This window comes from Triturus cristatus, chromosome 3_2 (assembly GCF_964204655.1).
Source record: "Triturus cristatus chromosome 3_2, aTriCri1.1, whole genome shotgun sequence".
In the NCBI taxonomy this organism is placed as follows: domain Eukaryota; kingdom Metazoa; phylum Chordata; class Amphibia; order Caudata; family Salamandridae; genus Triturus; species Triturus cristatus.
Genome location: NC_140584.1, coordinates 582,091,220 through 582,110,918, shown reverse-complemented (window position 1 = coordinate 582,110,918; position 19,699 = coordinate 582,091,220). Strand labels below are relative to the sequence as shown.

The window sequence follows — 19,699 nt, the reverse complement described above, 5'->3', positions numbered from 1 at the left end:
GGCGCGTAGATATGGGGAGGGGGACAGGCCGGGACGCACGCTGGCTCATGCTTTGAGGCCTCCGTATGGTAAATCCTTAATAGTTGAGGTGCGGGACGTAGATGGTTCACTCCGCACAACACCCACCGAGATCAGAGACGAATTCCTGACCTACTTCTCCGAACTATACAAGACCAAGCTGGGGGAATCCCCAACCTCTCGTGTGGCCTACTTATCGGAGATCGCGCTTGTGTTCCTGGATAAGGGCATGCAGGAGTTCATGGCGGAGCCTATAACTGTGGCGGAGGTGCGCGGGGCGATTAAGGTGCTTCGCGGGTCCACAGCCCCCGGCCTCGATGGCTTCTCCGGGGATTTCTATAAGGCCTTCTCTGATCTGCTGGCGCCACAACTGATAGAGGTGTATGCGGAAGCACGGCTCCCTTCCGGCTACCCTCAGCGAAGCGGTAATAGTTCTGCTTCCGAAACCAAACAAGGACCCGACGTTGTGTAGCTCATACCGGCCCCTCTCCCTTTTAATCTTTGACTACAAGATCCTGGCGAAGATAGTGGCCAACAGGCTCTCTCAATTGATGGAATTCATAATTTCGCCAGTCCAATCGGGCTTCGTCCCGCACCGCTCTACGTCTTTAAATTTGCGGACGCTTTTCACGGTTCTGCATAGAATTAATCCGGCCACGCCTGCAGCGGCGGTCCTCCTGGATACCGAGAAGGCCTTCGATACCCTAGAATGGCCTTTCTTCCTTTCCGTCATGCAACGTATGGGCATGCCGGAGGGCTTGCTTGCTACCACGCGGCTTTTGTATAGCCGCCCCACGGCCCGATTGCGTATCAATGGCACGCTGTCTGGTCCCTTCTCTCTAACGCGTGGTACGCGGCAGGGCTATCCACTCTCACCGCTACTGTTCATTTTGGCCATGGACCCGTTGATCCGGCATTTCCAGGAGCGCCATCTCCACAGGGGTCTCCAGTTCCGGACGGGTCCCTTGCTTGCTTCCCTCTACGCAGATGACACCATACTGTATGTAAGAGAACCGCAGGTCAATCTAGCCCCCCTGATACGGGAGATCCTTCGTTTCGGCGCACACTCCGGGCTGGGCATTAACTGGCATAAGTCTGTAATTTTCCCCTTAACCAGCAGCACCTCCCCATGGCAGTGCGAGTTCCCGTTGGAGTGGTGCTCTGACTCGGTTCGGTACCTGGGCATACAGATCCACCTAAACACGGACGAACTCATCCGCCTCAACTATGGCCGCGCTTTGGATAGGCTGGAGGCACAGGTGGAGGGATGGTTGAGGCTCCCGCTGTCCATGTCGGCCAGAATTGCAATCATAAAAATGATAGTTCTCCCTAGATTTTTATATCTCTTCAATAATATCCCTGTCCCTCTCACCCGGGCCTTCTTCTCCACGCTGCGATCCCAGCTGATTAGGCTGGTATGGGGCGGGAAGCATCCCCGGATCGGTTGGAAGACCCTCACGCTCCCTCATGATAGGGGCGGCCTCGGAGTGCCGGATCTGTATTTGTACTATCTGGTTGCTCAGTGTGCGCACGCCTATGCCTGGTACCACCCTGACGCTCGTATCCCGTTCCTGCGTCCCGAGGCGGATTTCGTTCTCCCGGGCCGTTTGGCGGCGGTGTTGCCAAAGGGGGTTCCCCGGGACCCAGTAGACATTCAAACGGTGTCCACCACCAGCTGGGCATGGCATCGCCTCACTCGCTATCTAGCCCAGCCTCTCCTCTACTCCTCCTCTCTTCCACTTCCCAACCCCGGGTTGCTGCCTGGCACGGGGGAGGCATTGGTGCAGCGCACTTTGGCCAAGTTTCATCTTACTAAGATCGGAGACCTCTACCCTGGGGGCCACATATTTTCTGTCTCGGAGGAGGAGCGCTTCAGTGAGGCCACGTTCATGGACAAATTTGTCCTGCGCCGGCTTTATTGTGCTGCTCGTTCAGACATTGCGGGATTCCCTCTCGAGCCCGAGTCTTTCGAGCCCCTAACGCTCCTCATTGATAAAGACTCTGGCGCCCATTTGGTTTCTAAGCTTTATAAGGCTTGCGCAGCACTGGTTCCATGTGAGGATGGCCGATTGAGGGCAGCTTGGGAGGCAGATTTGGGTAGGCCGATTACAGATGACCAATGGACCGCTTGTTGCAAAGTCACTAACGCGATATCACTCAATAGTCGACATAAACTCCTCCATTATAAATTTCTTCGCCGCTGCTACATGACCCCTGACAGACTCCACGCCATTGACCCCGCGCGCCCACACACATGCTGGAAATGCGCTGCACCACACGCTGACTTTGCGCACCTGTCCTGGACATGCCCCAGACTGCAATCATACTGGACGCAGATACATGAGATCCTTGGCGTTATGTTGGGGCTCACGCTGGTTCCCACTCCGGAGGTCGCTTTATTGGGCTACACAGTAAATTTCCCAAAGAATGTCCGCAGGCTTGCCTCCCTGGGCCTGCTACTCGCCAAGCGGGAGGTGGCAAAACATTGGGGCGGTAGAACGGCCCCCACGGCCGGGACATGGCTCACGTCTATGGCTTATTGCAGCACAAACAGCGAGATCTACGCCAGTCTCCTCCCTACAGTGGCGCGTCCCAAAGATATCTGGGGCCCCTACAAGACCTATATCGCTTCCCTCCCTAGCTCTTCCCCACCGCGTGCCAATTCCGGAATAGTGCCCACGGGAGTAGGGTAGTTCTGGTATTCCTCCCTGTTGGATGTTGGGGGCTGCACTCTCTCGGGGCGGGCTACATTGGGGGATTTGGGCCGAAGATGGTGATGTCCGCTGAACATGCTTGGTGTGTCCTGACTGCGTCCTTTCCCTTTAGTGGGCACGGGCTGATGAGACTGGTGGGCTCTAGATGGAGGTTTTTCTATGGACCGCTGCCCTGATGCCGAACTGCTTTTTGTATACGAGGGGGGAATGTAAAGTTGTATCTCCGCACTTGCTCTTCACTGGCTGCACAGCCGATATTTTCACAATGTTATGTTTATCAAAACTAAATAAAGCTTTAAAAAAAAAACAAGTGACTTACCTTTTGTAATGCTTTATCTGGCAGAGATGCAGATTCCTTACCGGCCTTCCCATTCTGCGAACTTTGCATTTCACCTCCTAGAGATCCCTCAGGGCCCCACTTTGGTGCACTGGCCACACGACCTCAGTATCGCTCTGTGTATCTGGTGCAGAAAAATAGTCATGCACTGAGTTTAGTGTGCTGGGTTGATGCATATATAGGTACTGCGCACATCACTTCCGGAGCGCTTGATGCCACCCACTAGCACATTAGGGGACTGCTAAAAACAATTCAAGATCCAGTCTGACGATTGGGGATATTCAACGGTAAAGAATCTGTGGCTAGCTGCTCTCTACCAGATAAAGCATTACCGAAGGTAAGTAACATGTTTGTCTTGCAACTCTTGTCCCCTAAATCTGCGGCCCTGGGCTGTGGAAAGCACTTTATCTTTTAAAACGTTGTGCACTGGCTGCATCAGGAGTGGCACATCCTGTAACCGTGAATGCACCCTGAGCCCCCTGTGGTGGCTGACTTTTGCTCTTGGATCTTTAAGTGTATTTGACTGTTATTTCCTCGAGATTCAATGCTTTATTCCTGTGATTGATCCTCCTTGTGGATTCAGGATTACATGCTTCCCAACAACTGCCTCAAGTTTCTGCCATTGGTGGTGTTTCATATGTATGTCAATAGATGGTTCTCCTCTGAGACATGTTGCTTCTCAGTGAGGCTGTGTGAAAGTGGATCATTAGTTAGGGTGGTTGTGAGACCTCGCCTAGCAATAATGTTACTATTCTGTATCAGGTCCAGTTAGGTTATGTTAATATAAACCTTAGCTCAGTCCTGTGTAGCTGTGGTACAGAGCAGTCAGTCTTAACTCAAAGGAACAAGTGTAAACTATTTATCAGTACCAAAACAATTAATACATCAAAACCGCAACTCAATTAAAATCCCACTCCAATTTATAAATATAGTATACATTTAATGAACAAACAGACACCAAAATGAAAAAATCAGATATGGGGAATCTAGATATGATTTTTACGAGTTTTAGAGTTTTCCAGCACCAGAAAGCACACAGCTTCAACCCCAGTTACATAGTCACACTAGACCGGGTCAAAGTTAAGGTCGACTGCGATGGAGCGTGGGTTAGCTACAGGTACTAGTTTAGTACCAGTGAAAAGTTTACCTTGGGGCATACTCTTTTTCTGGAGGATTGTTCTCGTTGGCGGGGCAGGCTTCTAGCTGGATCTGACAGAGGGCTCAATGGCGGCAAATGCTGCTCAGCATTGGCTCTGGTGAAATCCTCCACGTTTGGACTTAGAAGCTTTTCTAGAAGTCAAGCTGCTTTCATTGGGGAAAACCAGCAGGTTGAATCCAACCAGCAAAGCAATGTTGGTGGCTGTGATTTGGTGTCGGACCTGTGGTAGCCTCTGGTTTTTGTAGGAAAATGTTCAGAAAAAGTTTCTCAGTGCCCACTTTTGCAATCTTGAGGGAGAGAGACTACACTCTTTTTTTTTTTTTTTTTTTTGAAAACCTTTATTTCGAAATTCAGGACACAGCTATTCAGCCGACAGCCCGAAGGTTCGGCAGCATTACAAGTTAGATACAGTGATGTGTCCCCAATACAGTTCAAAGAGTAATGCAAAGGTCCAATTTTAAATAAACACAGAAAAAACACACAACAAACCCCAGCAAGGCAGAACATTGAAAGCCCATGGCGAAAGCCCCCAGGGGAGGCCGGACCCCACTCATCTACTAAGTATAAGACTGTGTGCGGAGGAAGAAGGGGAACAGCAGAGGCCCAGAACGGTTACTAAAACCAAACTGTGCTGGAAAGTAGGTCAGGGGGAAAGCTGTTCCTCGGGAGGTTCCAGTTCCGGGGCAAGACATATTCCCCCCCTGTATTGGTTCCACCGCCCCCAGATGGCATGCCACTTCCGGGGGCGACCTCTAGAGCAGTAGACCGTCTTCTCCCTAAACATGCTCCAATCCATGTTCTCCTTCCACGCGGTCAGTGTGGGGGGTCCCGAGGAGCCCTATAATCGCGCGATATCCCTTTTAGCTACCATGTTACCCAGAGTCACCCATTGGGTCTGCGCCTCATCGAGGTCAGTGGGCCCCCAGACGTTCAGGAGGCAGCACCGCGCCTCCGGCTGTACCACAATGCCCGTCACCTCCCCCATAACTGCATGGACTCTCCTCCAGAACTCCACAATGACACCACATTCCCAAATGATGTGCAGGAAAGTACCCACCATACCACATCCCCTTCTGCACAGGCCGTCCTCCGAGAATCCCATGTGGACCAGCCTTGGCCCCGTCACATACACCCGGTGCAGTATTTTAAGCTGCACCAGCCTCAGACGCGACGGGATCGCAACCTCCTTAGGCGAAGAAACCGCTGACTGCCAGCCCTCATTATCCAACTCAAGGCCATCCCTGGTCCACTGTTCTCTCAGCCCCAATAGCAAGTCTGCCCGGACGTTTATCAACTTCTTATATATGAGCGAAATCGTGCTCTCGGGCATATGACCATCAAGGACTCGGTCCTCAAGGGGAGAGGACTCCGGCACCTTCTCACCCTCCACGAGGACTGATCGGAGGGCGTGACGCATCTGGATATACCTAAAATACTCTGAGGGCCCTAGCTCAAACTCAGTCTGCAACTCCTCGAAGGACTTCACCCTCCCCTTATGCAGCACATCTCCCACCTTGGATATACCTATCAGATCCCACTTATCAAAGCCCTTCGTATGCCAGAGTCTTCCCAATCTTTCCGATTCAAACAATGGGGTAGCGAGGGTTAGCCTATCCTTCCAGCCCAGCGAGTCGGTCGCCATCTTCCATACGCGCACCGCCACACCTGTGGGCCCCGTGAGGGACGAGTCTAAGGACCGCGAATACAACGCCCTGTAGTAGTTGCCGCCACGCAGCAGCCACCTATCCATGGCATACCCAGGGCTGAGGGCAGGGCCATAAAACCCATGGTTGATCGCGCTCAGCTGCGTGGCCCAGTAGTACCGTCGGATGTCCGGGAGCGCAATGCCCCCATCGTACCATGGGAGCGTCAACTTTGAAATAGCTATTCGCGGCCGCCCATCCCACAGCAACGTCCGTTGGAGGCCCTCGACCTCCCGAAAGTATTTGGCCGGTACCCAGTCCAAGGTGTTCTGGAGGGCGTAGAGGAAGCGGGGAAGAGACATCATTTTGAACAGGGCTGCACGCCCAACAAGGGAGAGCGGCAGCCTCCGCCAACCTTCAACATCTCGCCTCAAGCGTGCCAAGGGGGGGAGCAGATTCCTCTCATAGCGCACAGCAGGATCCATGGATATAAAAATCCCCAAATACACGAAGCCCTGCTGGGCAACCTGTATCGAACATGTTCTAGGGATCGGTGGGACCTCGCCACTAAGAACGTACAAGTACGATTTGCCCCAATTAATCACAAGCCCCGAGTTCCTGCCGAACGATGCGAGTACGTCACAGACCACTATAAGTGACTTCTTAGGTGAGGCAAGATACAGCAGGATATCATCGGCATAAAGCGAAATACGGTCCTCGTGATCAGGCGACCACCGAAGGCCCCGTATATCCGGGTGCCAACGTATCCACACAGCCAACGGTTCGAGGGCGAGGGCGAACAACAGAGGCGACAGGGGGCAGCCCTGCCGAGTACCCCTACCAAGCTGAAACGGAGTAGATGCCCGACCATTCACCACAACATTCGCTAGTGGCCCCTCGTACAGCAACCGAACCCAACTCACAAACCCGCGACCGAAACCAAACTTGGCCAGCACGGCCCATAAATATGCCCACTCCACCGTGTCAAAGGCCATCGTGGCATCAAGAGATGCCACAACAGCCGGTTCACGCAGCGTGTCCGCCCTGGCGATGACGCCATGTAGCCGCCTAAGGTTCAATGCTGTGTTTCGGTGCGGGATAAAGCCAGATTGATCCGGATGGACCAAATCGCCAAGTACCCTAATCAAACGGGTAGCCAGGAGTTTGGCCAGAATTTTCGGCTCAGCGTTGAGGAGTGAAATGGGCCGATAGGAGGCGCATCTATCTCGGGGTTTACCCTCTTTATGTATGACCACGATCGACGCCAGCCGCTGATCCAACGGAAGGATCCCATCCCCCCGCACCTCCAAAAACATGGCGCGCAGGTGAGGGGCGACCCTATCCGGGAACAATTTGTACAGGTCGATCGGCAGTCCGTTCGGTCCAGAGGCCTTACCCGAGTTCAACGCGCGAATCGCCCCCGCCACCTCGTCAATCGTGATGTCACCATCCAAATCGTCCCTATCTATGTCAGAGAGGCAGGGCAACTCGATATCACGGAGGAGATCAGACGAGTCCTCGGGCGGTCTGTCCGACACAGAGGAATAAACCCTATGAAAATACTCCGCGAAACACTCCACAATCCCCTCAGGTTCCACGATCGCCTCTCCCCCCTCTCCAATCAACTCTGGCACCACTCTATTGACCCGTTCTTTCCTGTCCAACCACGCCAGGAGTTTCCCTGCCTTATCCCCAACGTCATAAAGGCGGCCCTGTTGTTCCCTGCTGAGGGTCTTGGCGGCGTTCGTCACCAGGTCCCTATACTCCGCCTGCTTCAGGCAAAGCTCATGCAATGAGGACTCTGTAACATCCTCCTCCATATTCCCTTCAAGGGCCGCAATCTCCTCCTCCACTTGCCGCACCTTGCAATCCCTCCGGTTTTTGGCAGCCACCACCAGGGAGAGGGCCTCCCCCCGAAGCACGGTCTTAAAAGCTTCCCACAGCGACACCGCCGAGTCCACGGTTCCCAGATTGTCCTTAAAGTAATTATCTACCTTCTTTACCAGGGCGCTGCGCATCTTGGGGTCTCGGAAATACCATGGGTTGATGGGGGCCACCCTCCCTCCTCCCTCCCGACCTAGATCCAGCCGGATCCACACTGGCGAGTGATCAGAGATACCACGTGCCATGTGCCTCGCCTCGGATATCAACGAGGCATGTGCGGCCAGAGTGAGCAGGTAGTCAATCCTGGAGAGGCTACCATGCGCCCCGGAGTGAAACGTGTATTGACTCTGTGTGGGGTGCCGGAGCCTCCAGCAGTCTATCAGACCAAACGTATCCAGGAAGTCTGGAAGCCATTTCTGAGCCCCCCCTGTGTCCCTGGGCGGGTATCTATCCAACAGTCCGGAAACCACAGCGTTGAAATCCCCTCCCACTACCAGCATTCCCCCCGGGAGAGTCAGCAAAGCCCTGCCCAGTTCAGCAAATGTGGAGGCCTGCAGGGCCGGCGGGACATAAACCGAAACCAAAGTCCTTCCTTCCCACCTCCCCGCCACCGCCACAAACCTCCCCCTATCGTCAACAATGGTGGAGTCCACCTCAAAAGGCAACGATGCTCTAACGAGGATGCCCACACCCCTGGACCCAGAAGAGAATCCCGAGTGTGCAATGAATTTATACCCCTTCCTATTCAGGGCATAGCACGTATTGCCTATGAGATGCGTCTCCTGCAGCAGGACAACGTCTGGCATTGAACGTTTCAGAAATTGCAAAACAATCCCCCTCTTGATGCGATCCCCCAAACCATTAACATTCCAGCTTATAACACTTAAGCCTCTACCCCCCATCCTCAAACGGAAAGAGGCCCACCCCACACCCGAGGCGCCACCATGGAACAGTCCTGAGGATAATCATCATGCCTTGCAGAAATAAACCCCCCAACAACAAACTCAAAAACCCCATACCTCCCCCCACCCTGCACCCCTGCCGCAGCTTAAAAAGCCCCCCCAACTTGCAGTGTGCCTGTCGCCCTACAAAAACAAAAATCTACAAAAAGTACCCTAAGGGAGGAAAAGAGCACCCCTCGTCCTCCCGCAACCCTCCACAGTGACTGCACTCTGTTCAAATCTTCAAGTATGGTCAAATCAAGTCAGGCCGGCTTTGAGATTTCAGCCCTGTCCATCCCGGCCACTGTCTCCATGCTCGGCTATGTCGTCCCCGGTCCGTCGCCGGGGCAAAGCGTCCAGCCATTCGTCGGCCATAACAGGAGAGTCAAAAAAGAATGTCCGATCTTCATGCACCACCCGTAGTCTGGCGGGGAAAAGCATGGCATACTTCAGGTCCAGTTCCCGAAGTCTCCGCTTCACCCCCAGGAAGCTCTGTCTCTGTCTCTGCACCTGCTGGGTGAAGTCCGGATAAAAATTCACCGACGCATTCTGGAAGGGGACTGGGCCCGTCACCCTCGAAGCTTGCAGGATAGCGTCCCGATCTCGAAAATGAAAGAGCCGGGCGACAATCGGCCGCGGCGGGGCACCCGCCTTGGGCCGTCCGCCCGGCACCCTATGGGCCCTTTCCACCGCAAAAAACTTTCCAAGGCCCTTAGGCTTCAGATGATTGAGGACCAAATCTTCCACAAGCAGGTCCGTCGAAGCCTCATCCGAGGACTCCGGGACCCCGATGACGCGGACGTTGTTGCGCCTGGACCGGCTCTCGAAGTCCTCCAGCCGGCGGGCGGCGAGGTCACTCTCGGCCCTCAGCTTCCGGACCTCGTTCTGCAAATCCGCAACATCATCAGTGAGGCCCGTGGTCTTGTGGTCCAGGTCCTTAACGCGTTAGTTTGTCTTGCCCAGGTCCGAGCGGATCAAGTTGACATCCACCAGGATGGCATCCACCTTATGCGCCAGGGCCTCGAATTGCCTCCCCATCGAGGTCTGCATCCCATCAAGCGCGCCCATGACATCCTGCAGGGAGAGCTCCGGTGTCCCAGGCGAGTCCTCCCTCTGGGCATCCGGCGCCTGGCTCGATCCACTCGGCGATGTCTTCAGGAGGGCGTAGCGGTCCATACTGTTGACTTGGGAATACGTTCCCCGCCTGGTGGACTTAGTCTTCAGCCGATCCCCTTCTGCTTTGCCCGACATAATGGACTCCAGGCAGTCCAATGCAGTGAAGACCGTTCCCTCTCAGAGAGAGGAATAAGGAGTGAGCAGGTCCGCCTTGTGCTGCCAGAGTAGCCCGCCGAGCGTCCTTGGGGTTATAAAGCCACCCAGAGCTCTACAATGTCCGGGCAGACAAAGGGAACGAAATCGAAAGTGAAAGAGCGAGGGCCTCCGTCCGACAGTTCACACCTCACCAGGCCGTTGTTGATCAACTAGGAGTCGGGCATCCTGCCAACTCTAGCCCCTGGCATCTCCGGGAGTTAGGCCGCAATCGTTCGCCAGTCATAAGTCAGGTTCCCGATGGGCGATCCGACCGCGGGTAGCATCAATCGCCTCCCTGACAACTCAGCAACACGGTGCCATGCATACCAGCAGGATTAGAGACAGGATAGTCGACGGAGGGCGCGAGGGTCTCGGGAGCTCTAAGCTCACGCGGCCATCTTGGTCAAGCGCTAGGCTCCTCCCCCTCGAGACTACACTCTTAACATATGCCAAGGGTCCAGGACCCTTTGGACACCAGTTAGTGAGTTAGAACTCAATCACCTAGAAGCCACCAACAGGGTCCAGGACAAATCATTTGTAACTGGTCAGCAGAGCTCTTCTTTGTTTTAGGCTTCTTGCAGCTTTTGTGTTCCTGGAGCTTAACAAGAGACTAGCCGACTAGCCCTTGGAGTCCGCTCTTCTACCCTGGGTTCAGGTGGGGTTTCTGTCCTCAGGTAAAACAGTAGACTCTGTCCTTCTGCATTTTAGTCTTTTGGTTCAGAAGGTGCAGTACTTCATCTGTTTTTCACAAGACCAACAGTGTTCTAAGGAAGGTTGCCAGGGATGCCAGTTTTATGTCTGGCCCTAGTTTGTTTCCCAGGTGCAGCCCTACTCACTTTGAAATAATATCTGGGGAGTCTGACACTAAACAATCCCACAGTGCTCTGCAAAACTCCAACTGGCAAAATCTTACTACCCTTGCTCAGAGCTATGGGTACACCACTGAGATGGGTGCAGTATAAATCAAAACAAGGTCTGGGGCAAGTACCCCCTCCCCCCAACACCTCCTACAAGTCAAGGCCCTTTTGTTCCCTTTCCTGAAGGAAATGCACACCTCCCAGCTGGCTGTCAGTGACGGTTGCGGTTTATAGCACAAAGGACTACTAGAGGCTTTAGGCAGGTAAAAGACAACTTTTTAAAAGTGTAATTTCCAAAATAGTAAATTAAAACCCTGCTTTACCATCAGATTGGATTTTCAAATTCCTATGAATTCGAGTCGTGGGTTTAGGTGTCCCCAACCCGAAGTGTTACATTACAAGGTGCTCTGATGTAACCCGGTGCTTTTCTATGGGAGAGTCGCCTTGCCACAGGGAATAACTACTTGGGAGATTTTTCACTGACAGGACATGTAAAACGTAAGGACACATGTCCAACATTTTAAACACCATGCACCCGGTCTTATGGCCACTGAAGACCTACCTTGGGGGTGACTTGTAGGAGTTAAAAATGAAGGTTTTGGCCTGGCAAAGCGATTATTTTGCCAAGTTGATTTTGGAGTTTTAAAACTGAAAATGCAGGCTTCTGTGACAAGCCTGAAAACATGCTTTGTACTGTCACTTTAGGGGCGGCACAATGTGCTCTGGAGTCCACTAGTGATTTTTAAAGTAGAAGCCTGGCTATACAGAGCACCATATACTAGGGAATTATAGTTAAGTTAAATATGCCAATCAGAAATTAGCCAATTGTATATATACTTTAGTAGTCCAAGCTTATTCACTAGGCGCTGGACGTCAGCACTCCAATGTTCATTGTCACTAATTCAGCACTAAATCTCACAAAAAGAGGCGATGATTCTTCAATAAGCGAAACATTGTATGAGGTAAGTTTTATTTTCCGACTACCATTCGAAAGAGATGTACTTCAACTTATGTCAGTAGTCAAATCGGGCTCTCCCGTGGATATTATCCCGCCAAATATGTTATTACGAGGGAAGGAGGCTAGTGTACCGGTGCTCGCAAAGTTGCTGAATTCATCATTCAGTTCAGGGCAGGTCCCAAACAATTGGAAACACGCAATGGTGGTTCTGGTATTAAAGAAACTGTCCATAGATCCTGCGCTTCCAGAAAATCTGAGACCAGTATCACTGCTTCCTTTCTTTGCAAAAATTGCTGAGAAATTTCTCAATTCCCAACTGACTAAGTTTATGGAAGAACACCAGGTATTTCATGAAACTCAATCTGGTTTTAGGGCTTTATACAGCACTGAATCTGCCTTACTCCTGGCCTGTGAGGCACTAAAATAGCAGCTGATGAAGGTAGGACTGATTTGCATATGGCCGGGTCTAAACTGGGGTGGCATGGTGAGCAAAACAATGATGGATTTAACCCAGATCTCTTAACTGGGGGTGAATGTTTTGATTTGTTCTGCATTCCGTCCATCAATTGTGTGTCTTTTACTCCGGGTATTCCCAGACGTGTGTCCTGGGCTCACTGTGCCGCTGGAATCAAGCTATCCTGGCTATTGGGGAGTGAAACCCCAAAACTGGTCCCAGGATGCTTGTATCCGGTCCAAGGAGGACCTGGCTTGGCAGTTCAGGCTGAACTGTTCTAATGAGGCACAGGGTCATGACTGATTTGCATATGGCCTGGTCTAAACTGGGGTGGCATGGTGAGCAAAAAAATGATGATTTAACTCAGATCTCTTGACTGGGGAAGAATGTTTTGATTTGTTCTGCATGTCCAGCAATTGTGTGTTTTGCCTTCAATAAGGGCATTTCCTCACATACTCTACAACCCTTTCTTGGTTTGCCATCCAGAGAGGATTGGCTGATTATGTAGCTAATGTATTATAAGGTAACTGGGAATTAGGCCATCGGTCACCTTGATCACATTGGTAATATGTTGGCTGTATATGTCTAATTGCTGCTGTCACATTACAATCTGAAGGGAAAGCCATTTGCAAAGCAGATTCAATATGCTGCTGCCTTGTGTATTTGCTCTTGGCGGCTGTTGGACAACTGTTGGAATTGGTAGCCTGGAAGGAAGCTTCCGACTTCCAAGGGTGGTCCACCAGTTCACCAACAACCCTATTGTGTCATTTATTCACTGCACTACACATTAAAATGCATTTCTATCCACCAAGAAGATCTGGCTGTCTCTCCAGTGCCCTTTTTCACATTATTTAAGGATTAATAACTTCTTGGGAGCACTAGCTCAGAAATGAAGACCATTTCATTGCCCTGGCAGATGCTACGAAAGAGGTTCTGGAGTCTGAGAGTAGATTAGGCATTTACGCGGTCTCCTATCTAGCTTTTATCCCTTCCCCATCCCCTTCTTGCTTCCTGTCTCAGCCCTTCCTCTCTTGTATTGCCATTTTCTTCCTTCTTCTTTCTCAGACATATCTTGTTCTATTTCAGGTGAAAACAGCAGAGGAGCTGGAGGTGAAGCGAAATCAGATAGAGTCTCTCATGGGCTGGGTAGTGTCACTGAAGAAAGATGGGCCTGTGTCCCGCGCTTATGTGCAGCAGGTGGCTGCCAGTCCTGTTGAGGAAACAGCACGTGATGGCCCAGTCGCAAGTACAAGCACATCTGGTGCAACCCTGGACCAGCAACTGGAACTCATGAAGGTGAGAAACGCAAGTTAAAATTCAGTGTCAGACTCTGATGCCAAGCCATGTATATCGCTGTCATTTAGAAGCACCTTCATAAAGCACATTCACAAGGCAAATTTGCGTCTTAAGCCTTGAATGTGCAATTAATCTTGACAGAATTGATTGCATTTTTGCTGTGTATGTTAATGAGCTGTCTGTCGCATCTGTTAAGTGTGTTCAATGTGAGCTATTTCCAGAGTTATGATTCTTTTTTGCGGCAGATGTACACTGAGCTGTGTTTCTCTTTTGAGTTAGGTAGTGTACATGGACTAATATTTCTTTTCTTCGCAGGATGGTGTATTGGATGTTTAGTTTGTAGAATAGTGTAGGTATTTTGGAATAAAGTCAGTACACTCTTGTAACTAAAGGACTGCCTAGAAATCTAGGTTTAGAATTATTGAAAGTGTCCTACTATTTCACAGTTCTGTCCCCACACAAGCTATTGGAGTAAGCAGTAACGCTCAATAGCTGTAATGTCATTCTGCACTGTGAGTTTAGATCCCATTGACATAAATATTCCACCTGCTTTTGCAATGTGCTTGTACCACCATGAGATGGTAGTAATCATGAAACAATAATCATAGAAATCAGCAGTAATTCCGTTTAACTCCTAAAATTGACAACAATATTATAATGTGCAGTAAATATATTACTCCACATTTTACCAGGTGTGCTGCTTGCCAGTGGTACTCTAAATGAGAAACTTGGTTGGTGTGCTGCACATTTAGATGTATTACTAATTTTATTCAGATGCTGTATGCAATCCCGTAGTTTACATCCTTTTCTAAAGTTGTGAATATATTTTCTGATTTAGCGGGTGCACACAGAAATGTTTCTCTTTGTTTGAGAGTAGTATACTAAGCCTTGTATTTCTTACTGATTGAATGGTGTACGGAGAGATCTGTTACACTTCTTCTTGGATAGTGTACTCAGAGCTATGTTTTCCTCCTGGTTGGATGATATACATTGAGTTATGTTTCTCCACTTGACTGCTTTTAGTACACTGAATAGTGTCGGTCCTGGTTGGTCGCTGTAATAAGTGGTGTGGTGTTGGGTGGTGTAGACGGTGCTGTATTTGTACTTTTGTTTGGGTGCTCTAACCGAAGTTGTGTTTTTAACCAGGTTGGATGAATTACACAGAACTGTCAATTCCTCTAGTGGGTGATTTATATTAAAAAAGTGTTGCTTTCTGTAGTTGATTAATGTAGAAGTAGATGGTTTACAGAGAGCCATGTGGGTCTGTCTGTCTGGCTTGTTGAGCAGCGGTAATAGATATGTGTTTTTGTCCTCTTGAGTGGATGGTGCTGTGTTTCTTTGAATTACCATAAGCAGTGCTACACTGCTCTCATGCGGCTTGTATATGTCCTTTGCAGGCCAGCCATCAGGAACTTCTCTCTCAGCAGCAGGAGCTTATTCATGCTACACAGTCAGCACAGGCCTTCCTGGATAAGCAGGGACACAGTCTTCCACCTGAGGAGAGACAGAGACTGCAGAGCAGAATCTCGGAACTCAAGGAGCAGTTTGCATCCTCTTTGTTGCAATCAGAAACACAGCTCAGGCATGCACAGGTGTTATGGGATGAGCTGCAAAAATTTCTGCATGAACACAGTGAATTTGATGCATGGCTGCAACATTCAGAGCATGAACTGGAAACCATGTACAAAGGAGGCGGAGATCCAGCATCTGTGCAGCCGATGCTCCGGCGTCAGGGAAGCTTCTCAGAGGATGTCATATCTCATAAAGGTGACCTGCGGTATATCACCATTTCTGGGCAGAAGGTGGTGGACCTAGAGAAGGCAGCAGGGAAGGAAGGGGATGAAAGTATATCACTTCATGCAGCAGCCACGGTGAGAGAGAAACTGAAAGATGCGCAATCGAGATATAGCAGCCTTCATGCAAAGGTAAGCCTGTGGATGGGTAATCTTGCATTAAACTTCTCATACCAGGACACTTTTACCTCATTAGTTGCTTTATTTATTCATTTATTTTGTGGTTTTATATAACAAGGATAGAGCACTGAACAGAGTAAGATTACCAATTTCACTATTTAAAAGTGCAACAGGGTTTTAAGTAACAATTACAACATGTTGTTAAGTAGAAAATCAAAGCTAGCTCAGTGATTTACTTGAGTATATAAGACATCCAGTAAACAAAATGAATTGTGTATGAAGGGTGATTTTTGATAGGACATAGAGTTATGTATGTGAAAGGTGTCACTATATGCCAGTAGTGTTGTCGCTGGGAGATCTGAATTTCAGATCTTAATGCCCTCACACACCTGTTAGGGTGTCATGCTTCATCATAGGGCGCTCCTCGTCGGACCGGCGCTGCAATGTCCAACGGGCCTGGTGGCTACTTTGGCGGAGTTCTTTTGATCTGAGATCGCCGTATGCGAGAGGTGTATGTGGGCAACTGGTGCTATGTGTATAATAAAGTGAATGGGTGAATTTTAAAACAGGCTCCAGATCTAGGAATATTTTAATTCAAAAAGTAGAACTGGGACTGAGTAAAAACAGTGGTGCCGCCAGCAGGACATAAAGTACCTAGGTGGCTGGTGAATTTATAAGGTCGACATGTTTCGTGTCATCTACGCTCCAAAATCGAGCGACACTTCTTCAGGACCTATGGTAGGTGAAGGTGAACCCCAATGGAGAGCACCAAAAAAAAAGAGCATCCAAAATCGGATGGTGTTATAAGAACGGATGTAGATCCCCAGGCGGTACTCCGCCTGGCCTCTCCACCTAAATAGATCGAGAAGTGGAAGGGAAAAACAAACACAGAGGGCATAAGGAACGACAAGAGTAGACAAAGTCTGATGAGAAAAAGAAAGAAAACTCGCAAATTACGTAAATGCTATGGGCTACCCACAACAGTGGGTGGATCGGGTAATATTCGGTAGAGTAACTAAAACTCTCCCCCACACCGATAAAGAAGTACAGCTTCACGAAAACAGAAGAAGTGCTCATTAAAAATTATTAATCATACGTGTTGTCTGACAAAAAACACAACTGACCCAACCATAGGGACTGCTCCACAGACGTGTGGGGCAAAACATAAAAATGCTGTGAAAGAGCTTACCTTACTTGGTGGAAAGTACCACTACATGGAAGGAAGGGGGAAGTTGGCCCACGAGTTTAAAGGATAACCAACTGAAACGAAAGAAAAATGCAAAAAAGGGGCAAGGCAAACAAATACTTATAACGATAGTATAATAATGCACGACACGAGCCCCAAGGAGGGTTCTACAGGGTAGACTAAACGTGAATGTGCAGTGAGATATAAAGAGTTGCGATAACTATCACACCCATATCCTAGTCAGTATTTAAAGGTAAAGATTGTCACTACACCGAGACTATCCACCCGGGAGTGCAAGAACGATGTCACCTTGGGTAAGGGGGGTGGGGGGTTGTATGTGAAAGGACCCCTATTGGACATTACTAATGCGTTATCAATAGTGTGTCTAGAACCAAAGTGCTAGGATTCAAATAGGCCAGATCAGTGTCTGGCAAGGATGAAAAGGAAAAAACGTGCGTACTACCGGACCAGAAGAGGCATCCCGTTAACATGAAGTTAAAATAAAGCGTGTCATGCCTAAACAGGACAGAGGGGTATCTTGCACTTACCGATTTCGAGGAGGGCAATGCCTGCTCGCCCGCTTCCGGATCTTAACCCGGTAACCCGCGCTGTACATATTTGAAGATATTCAGGCTTCCGGGACCGGGGCTGCGTCGGCGGAAGCGTTGACGTGGCTTGCGGCTCGCGGAGGCGCCATCTTGTCCTCAGAAAGTCTGCCTGACTATGTGTAAACCGACGCGGTCCCGGAGGGGTGCCGAATGAACATCGTATGTAGCGATATCAGGGTGATATATAAAAGTAACCGAGCAGGAATATATTAAAAAAATATAATTATAGAAAATATATTTATAAAAATGTATTTATAAAAAGTGGCAAGATATGGAAGGGGGCAGTAGTATGATGGAATAGCCTCCCGATTCCCCATGTGTAAGGTCGAATGAGAGAGGGTAGTCAAATGAGGACTACTAATTTCAGATATATGGGTAAATCGGATAACAGTACTGTAGGTTCAGTAAGTATGGAAGAACCCGTAATGGGGAATTAAAAGGAAATGAAAAAGAAGGGTTCTAAAGAAAGGGAGTAAAAAGTACTAAAGTTAGTACAAACTGCCAAGATGCACGAATTTAGAGGAAGACTGTGAATATTGGAACACTGGGTCAGATGGACTCAACAACGGGGCCTTTGAAGTGTGGTTGTTAAGAACGGGGTACAAGGTGTAACAGAGTCTCCGAACGTGGTAAGTCTGAAGTGTATTGTACTGGGGGTAACAGTTGGAATGTACAGTGTCCAGCTTAAATTTCTGACCATGGAATGGCATCGTTCAGGCCCACCTTCTGTGTGGACAAGCGGAAAATCCATCTCTGCTCCGTTTCGAACAGTTTCTTTGTCGACCAGCTGGTATCGCTTTCGATCACTGTCCAAGACATCTCGTCCACCCCACGTGGGTGCGAAATGAAGTGAGTGCTCATTTTTGTTGTAGATCTGCCACATCGTATATTACTGCGATGCTCCATGATCCTTGTCTTAACTAGGCGTGTGGTCATCCCCACGTACTGTAGGTTGCAAGGACATTTGATAAGGGCGTGACGTCAGCGAGGTCACATAAGCCCCACCCCGGTGCGCTGACGTCAGTTTTCTTCTTTTCCGCGTGCAACGCAGACCAGGATCGTGTTCCTGGCCTGTTTTCAGGCCTTCTTTTTACGCTTTAGCATTTTTCTTAGGGAACGGTGTGCGAATGCCTTCGGGCTTCAAGACGTGCTCGTCTTGCATGCTCCAAATGTCGGCGACGGACTGTCACCCCATCTGTATGTGGTGTTTGGGCGAGCACCACGACTCCACGGACTGCGAGGCTTGTCAGCAGATGAAGCCAAAGTCCCGGCGGGAGCACCGGATGAAACTCCCCTCTGCCCGCATTTTCAGGTCGGCATCGTCGCCGCGTCCGTCTCCCGCAGAAGGCTTCAAGAACCGCCACTTCCGTCTCTGACATCGTCCCTCTCCAAGACCGCATGGCTGTCGCTCACCTGTTGGTAAGTGTCGCAGTTTGTCCCCGAGGACCGGTCCCCGACCTGTTGGGGGCATGGGTTCTCCGTGGGTTGTGCAGTCCCGCACGTCATCACCCTACCCACCGTTCCCCGGCACTGGGGTGACCAGAGCCCAGATGGAGGCCTATGCGGTGGCCTTGCAGGCCTCTTTGGCTCCTCCTCCTTCACCTCTTCTTCCTGGGACGTCTGTGGATCCCTTGCCATGTGTGGGGTCTTCTTCTGCGGCGTCGCCGGCGGCTCCGGCGCCGACAGGTTCGGCTCCAGATTCTGGAGATGTGGTGCCGTCGGGGTGCGGCCCTCCGGGGTTCCCTCCTTCGGACCACAGAGCCTCTGCCTCACCGCAAACCCTTGCAGGGGTCCCAGTGGTGTCGCGGGAGGTTGCCGGGGCTCGAGGCTCGTCCTCGAGTCCCACTCGGTCCTCTGGGCAGGCGGCGGCCTTGTCCGAGGCCAAGCTGACGCCGCTCAGGCGCCGGCTGTTGCTGGCACTGGTGGCGCCGCAGGGGCCGGCTAGCGGCCAGGGCATGTCCCCGGGCCCCCCTCGTCCCTCCACGCAGGCGGCTGCCTCGACGGAGGTCGAGTCGACTCCTTTTCGGTACCGTTCCTTGGCCGCTCCGGCTCCGACCCCGCCCCGTTCTCCAACGGTGCACGTCATGGCAGAGGTCGTTTCAGCGTCTCCTAGGGCACCTGTCGATGTTGACCTGACGCCAGTGTTGAACTCTACGGCGCCATGCCGGCGTCAGGCCATTGATTCATCTTCGGGCGCCCCTCCTTCTCCAGAGGTTCAGCAGCTGTTTGTTTCATCTTCTCCTGAGACGGGACGCAGCGTCATGACTTTTTCCCTGGCGTCCCCACGCCCGCAGTCTTCCCCGGAGGCACCTCAGGTTCCCCACTCGTTGGTCAACTCTCCCCCAATGCGAGCTTTACCTTTCCTCCCTCCGGTTGGGCTGGGAGACGGCCGCCTTTTACAGCCGTCGCCCACGGAAGAA

The 19,699-nt window shown here is 50.7% G+C and overlaps 1 protein-coding gene across 5 annotated transcripts in view; it reads left to right on the top strand.

Moving 5' to 3' along the window:
• The window catches only part of MACF1 (microtubule actin crosslinking factor 1), a 1,146,281-nt gene that overhangs the window by 554,563 nt on the left and 572,019 nt on the right, over positions 1–19,699 (top strand). For all 5 annotated transcript variants that reach the window (XM_085648361.1, XM_085648360.1, XM_085648359.1 and 2 more), the window contains 2 exons: positions 13,363–13,572; positions 14,970–15,497. In XM_085648361.1, coding sequence (XP_085504487.1) covers positions 13,363–13,572; positions 14,970–15,497 — 738 coding nt within the window. The remainder of the gene's footprint in view (positions 1–13,362; positions 13,573–14,969; positions 15,498–19,699) is intronic.